A 25,130-nucleotide genomic window follows, 5' to 3' on the forward strand; every position below is an offset into this window, starting at 1 on the left:
GAGATTTTTGTCCCCATGCAAGGCCCTTGGGCTCACTGACCAGTGCCCCTGGTTGCTGGAGCTCCTTTTAGGAGCAGATGTTGGTTCCTGAAAGTGAAGCCCGTAACCAGTTTTGGGGTGTTTGGAATTGTTGCAGACACAGGCTAAGGGTGATGTGACTTGCTTGGCTGCTCTGATCAGGGAACAGGGAGCTGCCACCTTTCCTCAGTAGGAATCCCCCTCTTTCTGGGAATGCTTCTCACAACAATTGCAGTTGAGGGCAAAGCACAGCTTTTTCTCCTGCCCTATCCAGTTGTTCAGGCTGAAACACTGCTTTGCTGCTGAGAAGACCTCAAAATGTCAAAATACAGCATTTCTTTGGCATGCTGGGAAACAAATGGATTTAGTAGTTCTCCCTGTTCAAAAATGTAATTTTGAAGAATGATTTCAGTAATAGTTTTGCCTAACAGAGTAAATTATGAGATCCTCTCCAACATATCTTTTTTAAGAGCAGCTAATGATGAGAGGATTTGAGCAGTTTAATGGATTTGAATATCCTTTTGCCATTAAATTTAATTGGTCAGCCTGGTCGTTTTTCTTTAGCAGAAATGGGAAAATTCACATTAGTCACTTGAGTAGGAAAATTATGGACAAGGGAAAAATACAAAAAAATAATTCACAATGCTGATATTGACTCCATGTTTACTGTTTTATTAGCAGGATTTGCTGCTCACTTTAAATTCACCAATAGACAAATTATTTACAAAAGCCATTTACTCCAAAAGTAGGCAGTACCACATAATTTAAAACAGGAAGCATTTGTCATCACAATAGAAAAGACTTGATTTCGATACACAAAAGTCCATGATATCTTATGTGTAGTTTAAATGAGTAGGTATTACTGCTACTGTCACCTGCTTTATCACAATTGTCAGTTAAGAAATACCCGTCCTGGATTTGCACAAAATCAGAATAGTTAAAACAGCACTGGGGGAGGCAATGGAGAATTCATCTTGGGTTGTTGCCTCATATTTGACCAGACAATGAGATACACAACCAGTGACTGGCTTGCTGGAGCCTAGAGTCTATCTTCATTGTTTACAGCAAAACAGATCATCTCAAGATCTCTATGCTATTTGGGCCCTACTTGTACTTTATTTGAAGGTGTACTTGGTAAAATGTCTACCTCTGGTTCAACAAGTTGTTTTTTTTTTTCCCACTAGCATGCTATACTTTTATATGGGTCCCACTGAAAACCAAGTTGAAACACAAATTGAAACCCATGAAATTCCTTCTGAACATAAGAAAATACTTTTTTACTACGAGGGCTGTTGAACACTGGCACGCGTGGTCCAGGGAGTCTGTGGAGTCTCCATCCCTGGAGTCATTCAAAGCCCAACTGGACACAATCCTGGGCAACCTGTTCTAGCTGATCCTGTTTGAGCAGAGGGGTGGACTAGACAAGCTGGAGATGTTGTTCCCCACCTCTATGATTTTGTGATTGATTCTGTGAAGAGCTCAGTGACTCAAGGCAGCAGAAGCTGGCCATAGGGTACGTGGAGGTGAGAGAAGGGAACAGGTCCCTTCAATATGTAGCTGTACCATTTCCAAATATATAAACAACAGAATAATGCTCTACATAAAACTCGAGGGTGGAATGTTGCTAAAATATTTTTAAGCAAGGAGTCCCAGGAAGAGACTTGAGGTTTTCACTAGACTGTGAAGCAGTATTTAGCTTTGTAGAGAATGTGCCTTTCATAAGAGCGTACTGCATATTGGACAACAGAAAGCTGGTGGTGTGTAGACTTCAAGGAGCTCCATCATGAGGGATAAATTGAGAGGATAAACAATGACATGAAGCAAAATGGGCTTTTTTGCCATCCTCCCTCTTGTGATCAGAAGGAAAAGGACACCAAATAGCTTAAAGGTATGAATGGTAAGTTCAAAAGGGTTAAGAGATTTCTTTTAGGGAGAAACAAATAGGCATCATTGCTGGGATTGGCTGTCAACTCTTCCATTGTTGTAATATGCTTTAATGCATTCATAGACTTTTTTGTTCATCTTAAATTTTAAACAACTCTAAAATGAGTGCCTACATCCCAGATTTACAGATGGGTGAACTGAAGCACAGCCTCAGTCTGAGTTATAGGGTTACACAGCAGTCCAGTGAGAAGAGTTCTGGTAGGCTGCTTTTTGAGGGCTCTCACCACTGGTGGGTATTTCCACAGACAAGGGAGAAGGTTCTGAAAAGGCTTTATTTCCTCTTTACCCCCTCTCCAAAATAAGTGAGATTAAAACTGCAGAAAATTTATTTCAGTTTTATGCAGTCTACCTCCTCTGTGACCGGCATTGCACTTGTTCTCAGGTCTAAATCTGTGCTAGATTTGCTTCCGTTATATGTTGATCTCCATCTGAGCAACATGATCTTCTTGAAATACTTCATGGTGTTATTTCTTACAGTTACAAAACACATGGTGTTTATCATGCTGTTACTCATAGCAATGCATTCAACTATATAAAAAGCAGTAAGATAATGCTTCTCTTTCACAAAGATGGTGGGGAAAAAGTCACGGACAATTGTGAAGCCATAGAAGGGTGCCCAGCAGAGAACATAGGCAGTCAGGATGCACATCAGTACCATAACAGTTTTTCTTCTGCATCGAAGCCTCTTTCTGATCTGTTCTGTTTGAAATCCTGGTACAGTTTTAAACCAAAGCTCCCGAGAGATCCTGGCATAACACAAGGTCATCGTAATCACAGGTGCAACAAATTCAATGCCAAAAATAAAGAGGAAGTATGATTTGTAGTATATCTGCTGGTCAACTGGCCAAATTTGACCACAGAATATTTTCTCCTGGTTTTTCACTATAAATAACACTGTTTCAGTAGCAAAATACGCAGATGGAATAGCTACAAGTATGGAGACAATCCAGACCAAGGCAATTACGAAGGTTGCTCTTTGATAATTCATGCGTGGTTTCAGTGGGTGAACAATGGCCAGATACCTGGAACAGACAAATACATTCAAAATGAAGTGTGAAAACTCTTATTTATCAGAACACATTTCAAAATACAAGTGGACAGAATTAGAAGGAAATTGATGTCATTCTTAAAGAGAGAGCCTGACAGCTTTGTCTATGAGGAGATTTAAGAAAATTTTCCAAAGTAACAGTCTAGACCCAAGTTCCTAAATCTAGGCAGAAACACTAGAGCAAGTGACTAAAGGGTTTGTTAGGACAGTGGGTACTTGTCAATCTGAAAATCTGAGCAAATATTAGGGTGTCTGAGGTAAGGATGATTTCAAGACCTCAGTCTTAAACTCACACGAGTTAACAAGATCAAACTGAAAAAGTTGTAATTTTATATCATAAACTTTTTAACACAGATCACATGTCTAGTAGTTAGGAAAAGACTGGAAGAGGAGAAAGAGGAATATTCTTATTACTGACAAATATGTTTGCAGTACCTAACACAATACACAGTGTCGTATCCAGGACATGCCATGATACAGCATCTGGAAATTCTTTGGTGGACAGGACATGTTCAAGTGCAAGTCTGAAACATGCAGTAATATGCACCTAGTCAGGTGCAGGTAAAAAGACAAACGTAGAAACACAGAAATGATTTCCTTAGGCAGAGAACTATTTAAATATGTTTTTTTTTTGTTTTGTTTTTTTTTTTTTTTTTGTTACCAGGAGGTCAAATGTACATAACAGTGTTTTCATTATTTTCTTGGTTATTCCATGGGATGCAAAGAGCTGAAGCTGATGCTAATGAGTGGTTACAGGTGAGCATCTTTTCAAGCCACCAACAAAGGACTGTGTATCCATTTTTTGCCCATGCAGATTTTTGTTTTGTCTGCTGGAGGTGACTATTGCTAATTAATCTTAAATATGCTGTGTTAAGTAATATGCTAAGCCATAAAACTTGGGTTAGGTGTTTGTACTCTTTATGACTGCAAAGTTGCAAGGTGCGCTGCAGTGTTTCACAAAGAAGTGTGGAGAAATAGAAGTACGTTAATTTCAAGATCCATCAGTTGCCCTCAATTCAGTTAAAAAGGGGCTAGGAGCAAATGGAATTCACTTTGGGGTTTTTAGTTTGGTTGGAATTTGAGGGGATTGATTTTTTTAAGAAGCTATAGATGTAAGAAGGGCTTATATTAGAGTACACTGTCCCAGAAAGATTAGGATATTTCTGCTAAAAGGAGATTTTTATCAGAGACACTTCAGAGATCCCAGTACAATTGTATTTATCACACAGAATCATTTCAAACAGTAGAATTTCTCATTCATTCTGAAGCTTTTCTATCTGTGTATGTTCTATACATAGATAGCATCCATAGGACATATTCATTCTAAAATAAAATGGAAAGTCAGTGGTGCTTTTCATCAGCCAGATCTTGGAAGTGGATAAATTGTTCATTGCTCTCAATAGTGCAGCCTAGATGTCAAGGGATGGCAGATTAGTTAGCCTCATTGTGGAGCTGATAAATGAATATTTTTAGATCAGGTCCTGTGGAAACAAGGCATGTGTGTATGCATTCATAACTATGCATATCTGGACAGTAGCACATTTGGCTGGCTGGGAGAGAGTCAGGAGGGACTTTTTGTGGAGGATTTCCTGATTGTCATTACTTACCACACTTGGGCTGCTGCTGTGGAGTGGTCCTGGAGCACATGAACTGAGTTCAGATGAAACTGTCCTGGGAGATGGGCTCCAAAAGTGTACATGTGGGTGTTCAGTCCAGGGGACCCAGTTAAAGCTAAACCCCCCTCCAAAATATTTACAGGAGCAATGTTAGACCCTTAGCACGAACTCTTGCTCTTCTATCCTCTCCTTTCACCTTGCATTATTTTCTAGTGTAGATGTGGCCCTAAATATGTGAAATTCATACGTTTCGTGTGAATAGACATCAAGGAAGATGAAAGAGAGCCCTACCTAAGGCAAATCTTGTGGGACAGGCTTACCCTCTCTACACAGATGAGCTCTTTTAAATTATCTAAACATGGGAAGACTTTTGTTAAGAGCCCTTTCTTTCTAAAGACTGAAGTCAACAATCCACATGACATAACCAACTTGGAATGGTTGATTGTTAAATGAACAACATTTCTCTCTGTTTACCAAGTCAAAAGCTCATAAAAAAAAGGCAGTGAAACCAAAACAGTGTGTTCTTACAACAAACTTCAGTGATTAATCATTTCCAGGATTGTTTATAAAGATGAATGGGGAGATATGTTAGAAATCATTGGATTTCTTAGCAGGCTTAAGGGCTCAATGACCCATGTTACCTCATCAACCTGTGATGCACTAGCACAGCTTTATAAGAAAAATTTTTAGAAGTTGAAAAAGATAAGTAATAGGAAATGGTAATGCATACATGATAGTGTTTAGAACCTTAACCTTGAGTCCTCAGCTGCTGTTCAAAGGTTATTTTGTTAGACACTTGTTAAGGATTTGTTTCATAGGGCTGATTGTCCTTTCCCCCACACCAGGCAAAACATACCTGAACTTCCCCAGAGTCTTTCCACAGACTTCTGTTGAGGTCAGTAACATCTGAATCAGCCATGAACAAGCTGTAATGGTACAACCACCAGCAGGGTTAACTGCTCCTGAGCTGTCTTTTGGATCAGGTACCAAAAACTGTGCAACATTAGAGCATAAAATGGCACATGGGAGAAATTGGAGAAAAAAGGGAAGAGAGAGTGGGAATCTTACAGTGTGTATATGCAGAGGCTATACACAGATGTATATTGCATTTGTACACAAAAGATGACTTGTTTTGATGGCCTTTCTGAAAAGAGTTTACTCTGTGGTTCTCTGGCCTTCTTTAAGTCAGTGGTGTCAGATTTATGTCAGCATGAAGCTGATCCTCAGCACCTGGGTCCATCAGAATCCATGGTGCATGAGACTAAGAGAACAGGAGTCATAAGAAATAATACAATTAGGTCATATTGTTAAAATTCCTAGAGTTAGAGACAGGCATATAAACATCTCAGAACTGCAGCATAAAGCAGGTAGTATAGCGGGTGGGTATCATTGTGTTCTGCTTACCCCATTATGAAAGCTGTAGGAAAATCTCTGCTAAACCGGGTTGGTGTAGCATTTTGTCATTTTCTGGACAGTGCTATAAATATGAATGCCATAAATGGCCTGCGGGTCTTTCCTGGCTTGCCACTGTGCCATCCTCAGAGAGGTGTGTAAAGAGAGAGGAGAATATGAGAGGAGAGTATTTTAATGGACAGTGCTGGCCACACCGAGCATCCACTTCTGGGTCAGAGCATCCTGCTAAGACCTCAGTATTATCAAATGGTTAATTTGATGATTGTTGGGTTTTCTCAGTTAGGCATGGCAGAGAATAACAACTCTGTTTTGCTAGACAGGCCAGACAGAAGTTTAATGTTATACTCTCTTGTACAGCAAAACAAAAACTGGGAGAAATAACCTAGAGGAAGAAAGAAATATCCTGTAAGACAATAACCGTGTTGGAAACTCACCTGTCAAATTCTGTATCACCAGTCAACTATTTCTCTTGCTGAAGAGTATTTACTTCACTGTTTATAGAAAAGGTTAGAATAGAAAAGCTGTGTAGGCCAGTAGTGAAGGTTTCTTGGAGATGTATGGTTTGGATCAGGATTATATAGTGCTGATGAATACCCTCATCTCTGGGTGTTTCTGCTTTGTCTCTCTTTCTCCTCTTTCCCTTATATCATAAATCCTCTCCTACACTTGAATCAAGAATATTTTTATAAGAAAAAAAAATGGGTTTAATAATTCAACTTTCTTCTCACTTGAAAAGTTAAATAAAGAAATTTCCAATGAGTTTTCTCTGGGGTAATGACATCATGTGATTAAGATTTTATGAAACAAGATACCCAGGTCTGCACAGTACTTACCTGGACATCAGCAAATCCTGCAGAACAGGTGAGCATATTAGAAACCTAGAAGTTTGAACAGCTAACCTCAAAAGCTCTGGTCATCTCATTGTGCAGTCATAGCACCCCGCTTACCTGTCAACAGCTATAGCTAATAGAGCATTGGTAGAAACATAGAGGGAGACAGTCCGCAGGTAGTTGACTGAGGCACAGAGGATGTGGCCATGCTCCCAGGACAGCTGCTGCACCACATAGTAGTCCATCTCGAAGGGGCAGCACACAATGGCCACAATGAAGTCTGAGATGGCCAGGTTGGCAATCAGCAGGTTCGTGAGGTTTCGCAGCTTCTTGTAGCGGGCAAGAGCAGCAATGAAGATGAAGTTGCCAATGCCACAGACCAGCATGATGCCAACCAGAGCCACCCCGATCACAATCTTGGCTGCAAAGAAGGTGCGGGTTTTGGTCATGTCATCTTCGCTGTCCAGTGGCAGTTCATAATCGCTGTAACTGAAATTGAAAGAGAAGGAGAAGTTTCTCAAGGAAGTTAAATCCCCGTCATGGAGATTGTAGATTGCAGCAAAGTTGAGGTTGACAGTAGAATTTGGGTTATGTTCAGCTTGCGCCATGGCCATGTCTGTCTTCTTTTGACACGTGTGGCTTGGCTGGCCCTTGGTTTCGTATTAGAATTACCCAGGGTGACAGGGCACGATGATGGCAGGCAGGGCAGAGACCTCATCCAAAGTTTTCTTCTGAGCAGTAAGTCACCTTGTCTTTGTCCCCATGAAATTACAGAGCAACAGCCTCACTTATCTCCTCCTGTGGGAACAAAAAGAGGAAAACATTTTGTGAGAGGAAATTACAACAAAAATACTGCACTTGAGGGAAAGCCACCTTATTGCCCCACAGCTCTATTGCTGGCTGTGCACAGTGGGAAGAAGCACCCTGTGAAATGATGCTTGGGTTATAATAAAATCCCTTGAGTTGCATAATACACTGTTTGTTACACCCAGCAGTTTTATTTACCAACAATGAAATTTTGTTTTCAGCACACAGTGAAATGGCAATATAGGAGAAGTTTAAAATGCAGTTTAAACCTCTGCCAGCCTTCAAGCCCATGGTGGTGTTGTCCCTGTGCAAGGAAAAAAAAAAAGCTAAAATGAGATGACACTTCAATTTTCTGAAAAGTATCTGATGTGCCTTTTGGACAAAGTTTATGCCTTATTCTAGATGTCTCAGAGTGATGTGGTAGGTTAGAATGAAGAGAGAAGTAATGTCCTGCTTTCTAAATACATTTCTTAATTAAGTAAGAGTTGCCAGGACCCCAGAAAATAGTAAAGCTAGCACTTCCTTTTGGCAGCTAGTAATTGAGTAGGGGGACCAAATTTTCAGCCAACATAATCCATTATTGCTTCTCTCAAACCAGTGAAGCTCTGACAATTTTCATAGACAAGATTTTGTCCCATGAACCAGCTTGTAGGGCTTTCCTGTGAAGGCAAATCTGCCGTTCACAGGGAGAGTGGATCCACAAACAGGCTGTTGGAGTGAAAGGGAAAAATCTTCCTTAAACAAGATGAAGTGCCTTGAATTTTTGAAGACAGGGAGGATCAGGATCCTTGGTTTGTACTGCCAGCTGTACCAAATGTTAATTTTATTTTTTTTCCCACAATGAGGAAAAAATCTGATCTACTTCCTAATTTTGTCTCTATTCTGTATCAAAATGCTGAAAGGGCTGTCTTGCATCTTCCCATGCCACATCTGGGTATCCTCACACCAGACTCCCAGCTGTCAGAACAGTCCCACCCCATCCCAGAAGAGAATCAGGGGGCATTACTGCTTTTTCTGCTTTGAGACAGTAGGTCTTCAGTGTCAGATGCTACTGAACAATGTCCATCATGGCTACAAAAGACAAGCTGCACAGTGGAGCTGTTGTCCCCTTCTTTCCCTGGAACCACCCTCAGCCCCTGATGTACCAACATTTAATAAATTTCTGAGAGAAACTCTCTTGTACAACTGTCACCACGTTGCTTTTCAAACTGAGAGATGCAGAACAACAGAATAACAGAAAGCCAAAGCTTGAAACTAAATAGCAGTTCAAACAATTGAATGCTTTACAAGACAGCCCTACAGCTGCCTGGAAATGTGAACATTCATTTAAGAGAAGTACTAAATAAATACTTGGATGCAAAATCTGTGTGTTGGTCAAAGCAAGGTGCAGTATCTGTTTCAGACAGGATTCCCTGCAAAATACCAAGAGAGAGCTTTAAGATAAATACAGACAATATAACCATCCACAAACTGACATAACACTATCAGCTAACTGTACCTGTAGTTGCTCTCATCTTCTTGGAGGTCTCAGGCACCCTGGGAATAGCCTCCAGGTTTTTCCCCTGCAAATGTGCTGCTGTCACTGGAGCAGAGGAAGGATCACTGAAATCAGCCGGAGGACTTTGCTGAATGATCATTTCTCTCCCAAGAAGGTTTGCTCTGCTGCTCAGGGGAGAATGGCTCCGCTGTCTCTGTGTGCATCTAAAGCCTTTTCTTAGTGGGAGGCACCTTGAAGCTGCCCATGCATTTCTGATTTTAAAGAGGCAGTGCAATACAGAGACAATAGACCACAGCCCTTCCCCTTTTTCTGCTCTAAACCCCCTGAATGCATCAAATTGTCAAAGCGGCTTTGTTACTAAGTCTGAGACTGGAAGTGTAAAACCCCGATCTGCACTTTCTCTTTGAGCTGTCTGTGCTGGGCAGCAGCTCCATACACCTGAGGTGACACAAGCGAAATATAAACCTCAGAGCAGAGAGGAGGGGGAGGAAGGAAGGTGAACTACTTTCACAGGGACCTTTCTCTGTGGATCTCTCCCCGGCTATTGTCTTTAGGACTGGAGCTGTAGCAGCTCCTGCAGAAAGAGGGTCAAATGTTGAATAGCCATAAATCAGAGGACCTCTGGCAACTTTCCTTGCCCTCTCAGGGAATTACTCAGGGCAGAAAAGTGGCAGTGAATCCTTAAGGACTTGGTGTCCTTCACTGACTGCCTTCTCGTTGCTCTGAACCACTTGCACTCCAGAGAGCAGTTATCTTGCTTCCCAACTCTCCAGAAGGAAAGGAAATGCACAGGAAAGCCCCTGTCCTCTTCTGCACCTCCAGTGTCATTCACATTAGCTGACAATTTCCAAGATGCACAGTTGGGACACATTATGTAGTCTCCAGCAGATGAGACCATAGGAGGCTATAGAAGGTCATGAAGAGAGTAGAAAGTTTGCAAAAAACTTAAAATATGTGCCCTACAATGCATGCTCACAAGCCTTGGCTTTCATGAGCTAGTGGGCTCTTACTTCTGGAAGGAGATGAGGAAAGAAATCTGTTAATATGAAATATGTCTGGGGTAAAAGGGCCACTAATGTGACATTTCTTCCAGAAAATTTGTGGAAGGCCAGAGAGTCCCCATTGTCTGCAGCCAGCAGACAGCATTAAGAATTTCACAGCAAATACTTTGCTTGGCTTTATTTTTAACAGTCAGTGTACTAGGTGAAAATCCATTAAGGGATTTTTAATATCCTGTAAGGGTGCAACCAGATGAATGAGGAAATCAGATACAATCTGCTTGTTGAATTCTGTCACAAAAAAATGTAAGTATAGTAAGTATAGGGAGAGGCAAAGTGAACTTATGGTGTACATCAAAACCACATCTAAAAGATCCCTAAAATGGACCCGATAAACCTTGGATGTCCCATAAGAAAAGTTATTACACTGAAGGAAACTTTTGAAAGCTTTACATTAAGAACATGCATGATCTCTTTTAGACTTTGTTCAGCTGTCTCACATTAAGTTATTTAATGATTTAATCAAGCAACATGATATCCAAATATTTATATTCCTTTAGGCCAAAACCTCAGCTGTGGCAGAACTGTCTATCCCCATTGACTTAAGGCAAATGGGCATCTGAGCCCTGATAACTACAACTCCTCCTTCAGATCTGCACTTCATGCTCAGTACATCACCTCTGTACAGCAGCTGTTTATCTACCATGCTCCAAGTAATTGTGCTATATGTGTCAAACTGTTTCTCAGAAAATTCTAGTAGTATTGTGAAATGGTGTGATTTGCATGTGCTGTGCAAGGCAGTGCTTTGTAGCTGTTGAATAGAAGTTGTTGAATAGACAATGAAACCAATGGCCCTGAGAGCTGCCCTTACAGCCAAACAGGCAGATGAAAGTTAAAAGGTGGTTCTAGAACCTCAATAACTGTCGTGGTAACCTGCCCTGCTACAACAAGGGCTGGGGCGGTAGTGGGAGGAATCCAAAGCCCTAAGGTATATGCAGGAGGGTTTCCCTGCTGCAGACACTGTGTAAGAAGTCCCAAAGGAACTTTTCTTCAAAAACCATCTCCTCTTATGACTTCTGGTGTAAATGCTGCTGAAAGAGCAGCTCCCTGGGGCGGCCACGCTCTGGTATGGCCTGGGCAGCCATCTTTCTGTGCACAGCTGGGACTTTCATTGTCCCAGCTTTGCTAGGCCCAGGGCCTTTGCAGCCTGCAGGTCTCCTCTTCCTGGGAATGGGGCACTGGGAGGCTTGGAGAGACTGCGAGGTCCTTCCCCACAGCCCATATGTGACATCCATTTATCACATGACTGCACTCTATTACACTGTATTTCAAAGTCCCCGTTATTTTGTAGAGAGCACGTGATTCTGGTGTTGAATTTATGCATAGGACAAGGTTTCTCCTTGATAGTGTTTACTGGTGGTTCCCCAGTGGTGTCACAGCATTTACCACAGCGTCACAATGCATTTTCTGAGACCAGTGTTAGCAGTTTGACAAATTCAGTCTGAGAAAGAAAAGTTGATACTGAAAACTATCGTGTAAACAAATTATATTCCCGTTTGTTTGTTTTTTTCATTAGTATGCTCACAGTTTGAACAGAGAAGTTATTTGGAGGCTAAATGATGCAAAAAAAATTGCAATGTAAAGTATTTTTTAGAGACCTTCAAATAATGAATTTTTAAAACTAGCATTTAGGCTGGGAACATACTTAAGGACTCTGGCCTTTCATTTCAAAACAGCAAACTCACCAGCTACTGTCTGATTTTTCCTAATTGCTAAATAAATTGGATGATGAGCAAGGTAATTAATTCCAGGGGATTTACATAAGCTTTGCATAAAGTATGGCTGGAGTTTTACAAAGGTTGCTAATACAAATCAGTTGGTGAAAGTGACAAAAGCATCAGCCATCCTGTGATTTTCTGGAAAAACAAACAAAAGGTAGCAGTAGACATGGGTTACAACCATGTGTATTTCTACTCAGTATTCAAACCAGAAATTCAGCTCAGGGGCTTTACTAATCTAAGAGTGTGTACCTGACATTAATGTTCAAGAGGACACTAGACTTGCTTACCCGAATGGTTAGGTATATTTGTTTTACAGTACTAGAAGAAAGTGACTTTTGTATTGAGTTTGGCAAAAATGTGCATGTGGGAATAGTCCCACCGTACTCAGCTGCCCCAGTGGTGACTTGGGCTGTGGAGAAGTCCTGGAAAGGAGAGAGCAGAGAGGTGTTTTACTTCATTAATGGACTGTGTCATCATGTTACTTTTCCCTTACCACCATTTTCAGCTTCCTTACTGAGTGTATCACTTGTTGGCTTGGGAAAAGGGGCAAAGCATCTGAAAGAGCAGCAGAGCAGGCTGTCAGCAACCACAGTGACACTCTGCAGAGACAGTTGTCAGCACTGTTGGAGCAGCAGATATATTGTCAGACCTTTGGAACAGCAGACCCAGAAGGTCTTTCCTTTCAGAGCTGCACAGATTCCTGTGGACAGTGCTATTCAGGCAGATCTCACAGCCAAAAGACACAAGGTTTAGCAGAAGTGCACAGAGCTCACTTAATGTGCAAGGTGACCCAGGGGCAATCAACAACTTTCTTCCAAGTGGAAGCTCCTTTCTTTTTACTTGTCTTTTTTTTTTTTTTTTCGCTTTTTAATTCTCTTCCAGTGTGTATTTCCTGTTTTCTTCATCTGTTCATCATTTCATGATCGTGTGAGAAAATGGTGTTTATTTTACTAAACTCAGCTTAGCATAGCAATCTTCTGTGAGAATCACACCCCTGCCCTCAACAATAGTCTATGAAATATGTAGAAATAGCTGTAAGAAGTTTATGTTCCCAACTGGCACTTATCACTCTCACTGGAGAAGCCCATCATACCTAAAGCAAAAGTGACAGTATCTGGGGCCATGCAGGAAACAGGGACCAGCCCAGGGACTGTGCAGAAGTTTTGATGCCACAGTATGACATGAATGACCACAAAAAAAAATCCATTTCAGTCTTTAAACATTCAACACTTTGTTTAATTATTAAGTACTACTTTTCATTTTCCTTTTCTTTTGGATGTGTTTGTTATGCTTTGTGTTCTTTTTAACTCTGCCTTCCTTAGGGCAAATGCCTGTTACCACAAACCCTTCTCTTGAACAGAAGGCCTCTGAAAGGCAGATGTTAGGTGCTTTTCTCCCCAAATCCTGCCTGGTCACACTCATAGCTCAGTGGATACTAATGTGCCAGCTGTGGGCAGTGGCAGTGTGCAGCAATGTGTATCCTCACTATGGCAGCAAGACAGAAGATCGCTCAGCCAGCCTCCTTTGCCCTACTCACTTACCACCTTTGTCCTCTGCCAGACTTTTCCCCATCACAGTAGTCCCAATCAGCTCTTAGGGATTGCTTGATTTTGGACTAAGACTGTCAAACCCATTTCCAGAGATTCCCCCAAAAGCCACATCACTGTAAATTTTGTCTGTTATATGACAGATAAATGGAATAGCAAAGATCAGTGCTTGGAAACTTTTTGCCAATTGGAGCTGAAGATCAGTTTAGCCAGTTGAAATATTCTGTTTTGATATCGTCCTCTAATGAATGCTACTGCACTTACTTGGAATTTCTAGGAATGCCTTTTCAAACTCCAGAAGTGGAGATTTTACCTGGAAATTGGGAATTTTCCTTTATTTCTGCCTTTGTGCCCATTGTACAAAAGAATACCTATTAGGCAAGGTTTATGACTTCAGAAGGCAGGCAGTTTTTCTTTATTTCTGAACATTGTTCTAATAGAATTAAGGTGAAATAATGTGTAGCTCATATAGAACATTTTGGAAAGTGATTTCAGGATTATCATCTAATCTATACTGCTGTTCCTGAGCTGCATTACATATACCCGAATAACTTATGACAAATGCTTTGCTGGCCTGTTGGTGAAGAAATTTTGTAATGTAAAGCTCATGTCTTCTGTATGAGACTATTAAATGCTTCTTAGCTGTACCAGATAGAACTTTAATGGTCCTGCTTTAAATTCCTCATTTTAATATCTCTGATCCATATCTGAAGTCTGCGCTTGGCCTCTTCCTCAAAAACTGGTTTACTCATACCTCATATTCAAAAGACTTTGAATGTATAGACATCTAAAAGGAGCTTAATATGTCCTATATCTCAGTCAGGCTTGTTGCTCCTTTGGATTTTCAGAGGCAGTCCTGTTTATTTTGGATCTTACTCAAAGATACACTTAGTGCATTTTCTCTTTCAGTGGGTGCTATGAACTCTTGGAAATGAAGCAGCTTTTTAATTGAAGTGTCTCAGTAGGAGATATATCCTTCTGAAAACCTGCCGACTCCTTTGGAGGTCTAAGTAGGAGAATTTGGATGCTGCCTTTCTTAAAAAATTTAACCCTCATCCATTACAGCTACAGTCTCAAATTTAAGCTAAATTGTCAGCACTTTCCTTTGCCGTTACTAGTCTCTGTTGTCAAAGCCCTTTGATTTGTATTATCACCTCTTCAACATATTCTTTTTTCTGCCCCTTTTATTCAGTGAACTTTACTTGCTGTTTATTTGCCACTGACAGAATCCTGCTCCTTCATGTCTCCCCTTTTGAATATTGTGGTGGTTTTGCCATTGCCATTTGTCAATGGCAATTTGTCATTTCACCCTGTATTTCCACAGCAGGCAGAATGATTCCAAGAATTTCCCGCTGCAGTTCTCGTAATCCCACTTCTAAGACAGTCTTCTTTTTCTTATTTCTACCATCTCAGCATAAACAGATACATGCAGACCAGAACATGTAACAACAAAGCATTTTTATGTCAAGCAATGTGAACCACAGAGGTCTAGCTTGCTTAAGCACATGCAGAGAGGGTCCTATCTTCTCCAGATCCCCAACCTCCCCCTGTAGCAAGACATTAAGTATTTAAAGCTCATGCCCCATTCTGCCATCTGAGCAATTTTTTGGTGCTTCATCAAAAGTTAATAGTTCTTTTTTTTTTTTTTTTATCACAAGTTATTTGAGATTTAAAGGGCTCTTGGAGTTCACTGTCAATCTGAGAAAGGAATTGATATACTGTGAAAGCCTTATTGCAGTTAACCTATGCTGGTTATTTCAGCACACGCTTGAAATGAATTCTAACCCCACAGAATAATGCCTAATGGTAGTTTAATTTGAAGCTACTCAGAGCATGAAACCACCGTCTTGGTGTCAGGATGAATCGTGAAAACCTGCTATCACACCTTATTTCTGACTTTAAAAAAGGTTTTGTGGTTCTTCCAATATGGTGTCAAAACTGCAGGGCCAAATCAGGCTTCTCATAATCTTTTTGAAGTCTGCGAGTAGCACCGCAGAAGTGACCGCTCTGACAGGAGATGAAAGGTATGTCCATGCTCCCCAAAAGAGGTGGAGGAGAGGCAAATTCATCCCAGAAGGTGCACATCCGTGTTTTGGGATGATGGCTGTGCCCCCCAGGCACCCCAGGGCTGACCACTGTGTGCGCGGCTGGGAGGGTAGAGGAACATGCATGCTACTGTCTGTCTGTGGCTCTGTGGGAATACAGATGGTCAAAAGGAGTCAGATGCTTGTTTGCCTCAGAGGGATAGCTCAGGAGTACAGATGTCAGAGCCAAGGACTCAGCACCTCCTTTCCTAGTGCAATGTATAGATGGAGTTAAATACCACAGGGCAGGAGTGACAAAACCCCCACACTGAGAAGGGAAAACCTCTTTGCTGTTTGGTGGTGGCAAGGAAGCAAAGCTGCCCTGCTCTCTGCTGGTGGTAGTGATCCTGACAGGAAGACCCTTTAAGTGTAGGCTGTGCTGTGCTGCCCTGTGCCCCATGTATAACTTGGCTTTCGTGCCTGTGTCCTTGCTGTGCACACCCCCTGCTGCAAGATAGTCATAGTTGGCTGATTGTAATGAAGGAGCCTGAGGGCAGCTTCCCCTCAGCACTGGCAATTACACTACCTGCGTGTCCTTGTCTTTAACTAAAAGTGCAGCAACAAGTTCTCATGTAAACATCCGTTTTGTTTGATAGTAGGAACGATGAACAGAATTGTTTTATTTTCAGAAAATCCTTTCCAAGCTCACGAGATCAAAGTGGGGTAACCTTTCTATGGATTGCATCAGCATGGTGTGCATGGTTGGAGACCCATTTAGTACCACACAGCTGAGGAGTCCCACTGTCTGAAGGGAGGTAAGATTATCTATACTATCCTCTTTGTAGTGTTAGCTCTAATGAATGGCATTTTAAGTGATAATTCACAAAGTCTGAGTGCCTTGCTTACTGGAATCACAACAAATTAGCACCTCCTGGTTCAAAACAGTGGTGGCCTGCTTTTCACAAAATATTTAGAAACGATGTGGACAGATTAGAGGCAACAGGAAAATGTGGCATGACTACAGCTGTGTGGGAAGGAGCAGCACTCAGTTCCAGAATTACGAGTTCTTGAGGAATAAAATGTAAGCTAAGTCCCAATCTTTTCTAAGGCTGCTACTGCTTATATTTGGTAGAAAACAAAATTTGCAGTATTGCCCTTTTCAAATCAAACCCCATTAATTGTAAGCATCTTAAGAGACCCACCGTACAGGGGCTATGACACAGTTACAATGCCACAAAACTAACTCTGAAAGAATGGGCAGTTCAGCCAAAACTGGCATCTCTCGGCTTCATGGATTAATCAGCTAGAATGCAATCTCTGTACATTTTTTAGGGAGAAATTTAGGTGTCCAGAGATCATTTGAACTTGTTGGCTACTGATACCAAAGTTAATTGGTAGGAGCTCAATGTAAAAGACACCATCCTGTGGCATATAATGCACAAAGGCCAGCATAGTGGATCTAATGCTGTTTGTGAATCAGAGCATAATTTAGCAGCTGTGAGATACGCTTTGGGGGAGTTTCTGTCCATATGACTGCAGAGGAAGGCAGGGGAGATAGGCCCTTCCAGGCTGGTATGTTAGCTCATGGGCTGGGGGCTGGAGATGGATGGCCTGCTGATGGATAGCCTGCTCTTTCCCCCAGTATTCTTCTGAGCAAACTTTTATTTAAATGAGCTTGAAATTTTAAGCCCAAAGTTTTCCCAGAAGAAATATGTAATATAAGTCCAGCTGGTCTTTTCAAATGAAATTGTCTGTTAACCAATTTGTTGTCATTAGCCACCAGGAAGCACACCTGTAAAGACACTTTTAACTATATAAAAAATTCACAGTTTCCTAGTACCCTAATTTATGTCATTTTGCTGCAGGGAGTTCATTTGGAAGAGAAAAGGATGACAGATTGGATATTTGAGTACCATTCAGAAGGTTTTTTAAGGCTCATTTCCCTTTCAGACTTACTAACCCTCTCTCAAATAATTGTCAGATTCTTTTCTATCCAGAACTCGAAACATTACCTTACCACTGGAGGTTTCTACCTTACTATTTTCTACCTTTTGCTGCTTTTGGAGCTAGCTGCATATTCCGTGTCTATAGCTCCCTGTTGAACCTGACACAGCCTTTAGCCAAAGATAAATATAGTGAAAGGAAGATGATGAAAGGTTGCCCTCTCCCTACTACACAGGGACATTAAGCAATGTTCTTTCTTCCAGGGCAGATGGATTTTCCTAAGCTTTCTGCACTGGTTTGTGGGCAGAGGAACATTTTTTGCTTGAGTTTTTATTCTGTTTGGCTGATTGAGTTAAGAGGTCATTTGCTAAAGCCCACTGAAAACTAGACCACGTATACATTTATTTCAGCCCAGTTAGTGAGAAAGGCACAGACATGACGGTGTGAAACATTGCGTGATGGGGACCTTTGGGAGGCAAGGAGCCTACTTCTGTCCTCTGCTAAGGAAGAGCAATTTCAAAGTACACTTTGAAAGTCAAAGAACCAGTGCTGCCCAGACTACTCAACTGTTTGTTGTCTTCAGTATATGCATTTTTTTACAGTGAGACTTGGCATCCACCAGTCCCTTCTAGTGTAGATCTGACTAAAGAGATTATGTCTGGAAGTCGAACATCAGTCACATGAAGATGTGCCAGTTTGCTCCTACGAATGGAAGATTTTCCTCAGCTGCATTTGTGCCAGCCGTAGAAAAATCGGTAGATGTGGCTGACAAGTCAGCAGGAGATATACAAGGAAATATTGAGAACCTTCAGCTGTACCAATAATGAGTCCTAAAGCCACTGCCACTTCTTATACATTGGAGCTATTTAGAACAAAACCGCCCTAAGATAATTGTAAAGATTGTTGCAGCAGTGCTTTAGAGTTCCTTCCTCTGCTTGCATTTCTCTGCATTGCTCCAGCACTGTCTTTTTTCCTGAAACATTACTAATGTGAAGAGAAATACCAGACTGCTGTTGAGCTCTGGTACACAGGTCCTCTTGCCTGAGGCAGCCCTTCTGTTGCTTTTTTTAAAGAAAGTCTCCTGATGCTGGTGGGATGGTCTAAGGTTTGAGCCTTCATGCTGACAGGCAGGAGTCTTAAGCAAATTCTGCAATTAAAATGGCAGGCAACACAAATTTCCAGTCATTAAAAACAATGCTTTTCTGCTTCATAAAGGTGAACTATGGAAAAATACCTAATCTGGAAAAGATTAAAAATTAATTACATTAATTGAATTGCCTGGGATTGCTCAGAGATGATAAACCTCTCCAGAAGTCACACAGGCAGGCAAACAAGTTACTGCTAAGATGGGTGTGGGTAGAGGGAGGTGGAAAGGGGCTCTTTCATGCTCTGGCACCATGATAAGTCTGCTGTAGTTAACTTTATATTATGAAATGATTTATTTGAAACCCCATTGAAGCCCTCACTGTCTATCAATGCCTGCTTTACTCCACTGCCAAAGGAAGTGACAAGTGATCTGTCTTTTAAAAATTGATGTGAATTAAAATGAAGATAAAAATTGTTTCTACTCTTGTCCAGCAACTATCACACAATGGATTTCAAGAATGACTCAGATGTTCTTCATGAGGTTATGTGACCTAACACATCAAGGGAAAAAAACCTCCAGACCCTTGAATTTGCTGTAAGTTTCTTCAGGTTATCAATACTGGATCAGGCATTTTTATTTATTTCCTGAAGGTCAAATTTTACTTTTAATGTGATGATACCTCTTAGTTCCTGACAGATCATTTCCATGAATTGGTTGGATTTGGGGTTAATAGAGCCCACGGGACTGTATACAAACGACTGAAAAATTCCACCCCTTCACTCTCCATCATACATCCAGCATGAATTTCCCACAGTACCAAATTCATTATTCAGGTATGTATAACTTTTAAAGGTTATCTTACTTTTCCCATTCATTTAGTGGGTAGAAATTATGAATGATGGGATGAACCTTGTATTTCTCATTCCTCTCTTTGGTAGGATAAACTAGCATGCCAGGATTTCTGAGACCAAATGGTGACATTGATCACTTTGAGCTTCAAGGCAGTCAGACACACTTTCTAGGGTCCCCCCACTGCTCTAAGCATAAATCTGCTCTTTCTAGGGGGGTGGGGGGGGAGGGGGAAAATCATATTTTAAAATTCATTTTCTAAAAACGAGACAATGAAAAATCCCAATTCTTGCAAACGTTGATTCCATAAACTCAATCTCAGGCACTTATTAGCCTTAATGTCCCTGATCAGCCTTACCTGGAGCCTCTACCCACACCCCTGCCCAGAGGCCCAGTTTCAGGTCAGCCCTGGGCACATCTCTGCCTCCTGGAACAGGCACACTGTAGCTGTGACTGCCTCTTGGGTGGACCTTGGGTTCATATTGCAGCCTTGCTTCAGGATCTGTCTTTTTCCTGCTCTGGATGAGCATTGAAGTTTTTGCTTGGAGAATTGTCTTCGCTGAAACATTTGCTTTGAGAAGTCTGGTTTAGAAAGGTGGATTTTATTTTGATTCTGTGATCTCAGGCTCAAGAAGGATTCAGGTACTTCTTAGTTTCAAAGCAGTTTCTTATCTTCTATGGTCTGATGTATACAATATATAAGCAAATGTGAAGTCACACATGTGTGCTAGGTTTAGAAATGGTATTAGGATAGTAAGGTAACAAAACACTCATGGAAGAACTGCGATGCTTGGAAAATAATAAGTTATTTTTGAGATGGATATGAGAAAAAACATTTCTAAATATTAAAGCAAGCTCAATGAAGCACACTTACTTAATGTTATTGTAATCTGGTATGTAATTTTGCTGTGAGGCAAAAATTCCTTCCAGATCAATTCCAAAGTCTGCACAACAAAGAGAAAAGTTTACAAAAATATGCCACTATATGTTTTGATGTATGAATGAAATAGCTGGCCAAGGGCATGGAACAGGGGCTCAGATGCCTATGCTGTTAGTTCTGCTGTTTGTATTAGAATTTAAAGGTCACAGAAATTTATGTAGGCTCTATCAAAATTGTGTTTCTAATAATCTTTGGGATCTCATATGTAAAGTTTGGGACTGGAATTTAAGGAAAATCTTTTAGGGTTTTTTTGGCTGTTGACTTAGTGGGAAGTTGTGGTTAACTCGCACACTTCCTTGCTTTCTCACTGTGAAATTAAAGGATAATACCATTGTCTTCTGAAAAATGTTTCATAGTTGAGGATGACAAGCACTGCATAAGGTGGTCATATTGTTATTTAAATAATGAGGTATTACTGATTACAGATTCAAAATTAACAGGTCTAAACACCTGAAAAATCTTTAGAACTTGCCTAACTGTACAATTCCTTCCTACTGATGCTGCAGGAGTCTGTTGGTTTGTGCTCACTCCTTTCACAGGTCTGTTGAATGTAGTTCTCCAGGTGTCTAACAATGCACAGGTGTTTGCAACTGTAGAAGCCGTCATGGTAAATTTGGAGTTAAAAGAATATATCCTAGTAATGTCCCACGCAATGCAAGCATTCCTTCGATTTTCATAAATGAGCAGGAGTAGCCTCTTGCTACAGATTCTAGGAGTGATGTTCACATTTCTTTTTGAGAAATTGCAAATTGGAATATAGAACAAATATTTCCAAGTACTAAGTGTGGACACTTGGAGCTGTTGTTCTTGCCTTTCTTAGTACAAAGTACTTTACAAAGGACTTTATTTATTAAACATTACTGTGAAAACTGTAAAATAAAGGTCCTGAATCTTTTAAGTCATACATTGATATTACTTTATACGAGAGTAGGTATTTCCTGATACAGACCTATATCTATACATGTACGTGTGTGTACATTTAAAAAATCATATATGTACTTACTGTTGTGGTAAAGCTGTTAATATTTAAGATTGAGAGGTCTGTCTAAGAAGTTATCTTTACTAAAAGAATATTCTACTAAAATCTAGCAGTCTGTTTCCAAATCCCCACTTCTGAGCTAAGATAATACTGAGTGTGCAGCTCCTATGGGCTCCACCAAGAGCCATGTCTCTGTATTGTCGTGCTATTTATGGTTTGGTTCCTTAGAACTCTGGCAGTTAGCAAACTACTTTAGGAGTCTATCCTTCTCAGGGACAAATACCTGGCTTTGTTAACACTGAAATGATCAGTTTTGCTCACATCTTTCCATTTTTCTGAAACAGTATATATATTGCATCTCTGCAATCACTTGTCAGAGAACAGGGGAGCAGAGGGGGAGATACTTTCTAAATGTTCACTATGATCATCGTTAAGAAAACCTCTCTGACCTGCTCTAAATTGTCCTTACATTACTATGCAGTTGGATCCTCACATTCTCCAACAATACATACTTACATATACTTTATGTATGTGTGTGTGTATGTGTATAATTCCTGTAAATAAGAGGAGGTAAGGTCTAGCATGGTTGGGTTATAGTTATACTATGTTACCACTTCACTCCTATTAAGTCTGTTGTATGTAATACATTCACATTTCTCTTTGAGGAAGGAGCACTTGTTCTTTGTTGTTTACAAGTTCAGGGCTTAGAATGTAACTGAGCCTGACCAGTTTTCACATAGGAGGTAGTAGTAGCAACAATAATGTGCAGCTTTACATAATTGTTTTATGAGTCTGTGGCTGCTGGAGGAAAATAAGGGAGGTCTGAACAAATCTTGGTCTGGTGTAGGCACAACTGATAGACAGTTGGCCTGTATTACCCACGGGAAAGAACAGTTGGCCCAAAAAGCAGTGACTTATGTGAAACGGGGTCAGATTTGGCAATGCATAGAAGTGGGTAGCATTTAAATACAGTTTTTGGATTGCTGGAATATCACGAAGGGAGGTATTGATTGTTGGATGATGTGCTGAATCAGACCAATGTTGACCAACATGAATCTGTCTGTAAACTGTTAGCTCAGCAAATGCTGGATCATACTAGGAGCTAGCGTTTAAATTGATTTTACATTTATATTCTAATAGTTTGGCACCACAGCAGCCAGAAATATCAGACATTATTCTGTCCTTGAGATTGAATTCTGTTCCCACAATATATATGTGTTCCCAGGTTTGAGCAACCTGCTCTCCTGGAAGGTGTCCCTGCCCATGGCAGGGGGGTTGGAACTAGGTGATCTTTCGGGTCATGAATATACAGAAGCAACTACTTTTTTCTTTTGAAAGGCCATGAAAAAGAAAACAGTTTCTGCAAATTTCTGAAGTTCTTCATGGTTATTCAAAGCTTCAAATTACATTTTTCTGTAGAAATAGCCTTTTAAAGAAATTTCTTCATGAATGTAATGACTGGCCTCTAGAATCAGTGTAAATCCACTATGAAGCAATGACAAGATACTTGGACATGTAACATTGTTCATTATTCTGTTGTAAATGCCAAGGATTTGACAACATATTTCTTGAACAAAGCTACTGAAGACAACAGATACGTGAATTAAAAGGCAAGTATGAAGATGCAGCAGAGGGACATACTGATCTAGCAGAATATTGTTCAGCTGCGTTGTCCATACATAATAAAGACAATGTTCCTGAAGAGTAATTGAGGGTGGGGTGAGGGGGTGTGCGGGGGAAAAATGGTATCCACCTAGGGTTTTTTAAATATTATAGGAATTAAATTACTTGATTTTCTGCAAAAGAGCTGTAGGAATTTGGCTGACAGAACAGGAGAACTAATATTAGCCTTAGGAGAAAACTGAGCAAATAGGAGCTGGTGACTGGGGGATGTATTCTGTTCTGAATTTTACACTTAATATTATCTTGTTCACCATCAGAAATTGCCTTTCCAGAATGTCTTGCTGTGCTTTTGTGTTTCAGACCTTAATTAATTGTTGGGCTGTCTTTTCCATTGGGGAAGGAGTATTCACAGGGAATGATTTATGTTTGGGGGGAGATGAAAAAAAGCGAGCTGTGCACTTTAATGTTACATCTTATGCTCACAGAGACCCGTTTTTACCTTGAGAAGAACTTAAGCTAAAAACATTTTCAGACAGTCATTCAGTCATTAAAAAAAAAAAAAAAAAAGAGAGAAAAAAAGGCAGTATGAGAACCACTGTCAATTTGTGCCTTCAGGACTGTAAAACAACCAAAACTATAAGTGATTGTAAAAGGCAAACTTCATTAGAACTAAGCAACCAAAAAAACTTGAACACATAGGACAAAATCAGTCATCTGCTTTTGTTGGGAGCAGGTAGAGAGAAAACTGTTTAAGCATCGCTAATGTCAAAGGGTGACCTGTCAGCAGATGAACTGCATAGGAGAGAAATGTGGACAATTGAAATTTCTGTGTAGCATGGAAATGGGCACAGGCTACAGGTCAGGCCAAAGACTTGGAACCCCACTGAGGCAGATGACCTGCAACAGAGGTTTTCTTCAATTAAAACTTCTGGTGTGCTACCTTGAAAATTCCACCGGAAAAGACATTTTGCTCCTAAGGTGCTGATATCTCTATTATAGGGATAGTGTCTGATGGCACCATCTGTAATATCAATCATGCTTATGGCTGGATGGCCCAATGCCAAGCTGTTGATTGTAGTTTTTAGTCATGTGGGTTTTTCTCAAGCTCCAAAATGTCAATCAAACCATCTAGGGTATTTAAGAGCATTTCCCTTTTCTCCATGAGTTATTCCAAGACACAGAAATATCTAGAGACCAAGAACATTAGGGTATATGGGCCTGCCATTCCTCTTGCTGTGCTGTCTCCAGTGGGTTTGTAGAGGTGTGTTAAAACAGTCAAATCCTCCTGGCATCTGCAGTGAGTTTACTTCTGTTCCCAGTGATGGTGAACACTACCTTGGCAGAGCAGCAGCTTTCCGTCCTGAGCTGCTACTGCTTTTCCGTGAGCATAATTAAACAGAGTGCAGGCATAGGAAGAATTAGCATCTAGAGCCAAATTTGCAGCTCTGAATTAAATTGCAAGATAAGTCAGGAAATTTATAGAATCATTCCGGTGCTCTGAGAAAAGATTAAGAAAATCCATGATGCTGTATTGTTAAAGCAAGTTGCAGTCCTTCCCAAGGGCAAAGAGGTTTTTACAATGCCTACGTATGCACCTGTTGTGGTTTAACTCCAGCTGGCAGCTCAGCCCCATGAAGCTGTTTGCTCACTCCCCTCCCTGGTTGGATGGGGGAGAGAATCAGTAGAGAAGTGAGAAAACTTGTGGATTGAGATAAAGACAGTTTAATAAGTAAAGCAAGAGCCACTCACACAAGCAAAGCAGAACAAGGAATTCATTCCTTCCTTCCCATGGGCAGGCAGGGGCTCAGCGATCCCTAGGAGAGCCAGGTTCCATCACATTTAACAATGACTTGGGAAGACAAACACTGTAACTCTGAACATTCCCCCACTTCCTCCTTCTTCCCCCAGCTGTATATACTGAGTATGATGCCATATTGTCTGTAATATCCCTTTGGTCAGTTGGGGTCAGCTGTCCCGGCTGTGTCCCCTCCCAACATCTTGTACAACCCCAGCCTACTCATTAGTGGGGTGGGGTGAGAAGCAGAAAAGGCCTTGAATCTGTGTAAACACTGTTCAGTAGTAACAAAAGCATCCCTGAATGATCAACACTATTTTTAACACAAATCCAAAATATAGCCCCATAGTAGCTACTATGAAGAAAATTAACCCTATGCCAGCCAAAAC

The 25,130-nt window shown here is 40.8% G+C and overlaps 1 protein-coding gene across 1 annotated transcript; it reads right to left on the reverse strand.

Annotated features, from left to right (window-relative positions):
- Window positions 1–684: 684 nt before the first annotated feature.
- PROKR1 (prokineticin receptor 1) lies at window positions 685–9,355 on the reverse strand. Its single transcript, XM_009972635.3, has 3 exons — window positions 9,175–9,355; window positions 6,987–7,667; window positions 685–2,984 (listed from the first exon to the last, which is right to left on the reverse strand). The coding sequence occupies exons 2-3, from the start codon at window positions 7,481–7,483 to the stop codon at window positions 2,288–2,290; spliced, it is 1,194 nt and encodes a 397-aa protein (XP_009970937.2). The 5' UTR covers window positions 7,484–7,667; window positions 9,175–9,355; the 3' UTR covers window positions 685–2,287.
- Between the last annotated feature and the right edge of the window lie 15,775 nt (window positions 9,356–25,130).

The sequence above is a fragment of the Tyto alba genome, unplaced genomic scaffold (genome assembly GCF_018691265.1).
Source record: "Tyto alba isolate M040663 unplaced genomic scaffold, T.alba_DEE_v4.0 Super-Scaffold_22, whole genome shotgun sequence".
NCBI lineage: Eukaryota > Metazoa > Chordata > Aves > Strigiformes > Tytonidae > Tyto > Tyto alba.

Excerpts from the sequence above, each read along its gene's own strand:
- PROKR1 (XM_009972635.3), bottom strand. The coding sequence starts at position 7,483 with ATGGCCATGGCGCAAGCTGAACATAACCCAAATTCTACTGTCAACCTC. Across the intron at positions 2,985-6,986 it reads TTAGCTATAGCTGTTGACAG|GTATCTGGCCATTGTTCACC; the intron begins GTAAGCGGGGTG and ends TGTCTGTTCCAG.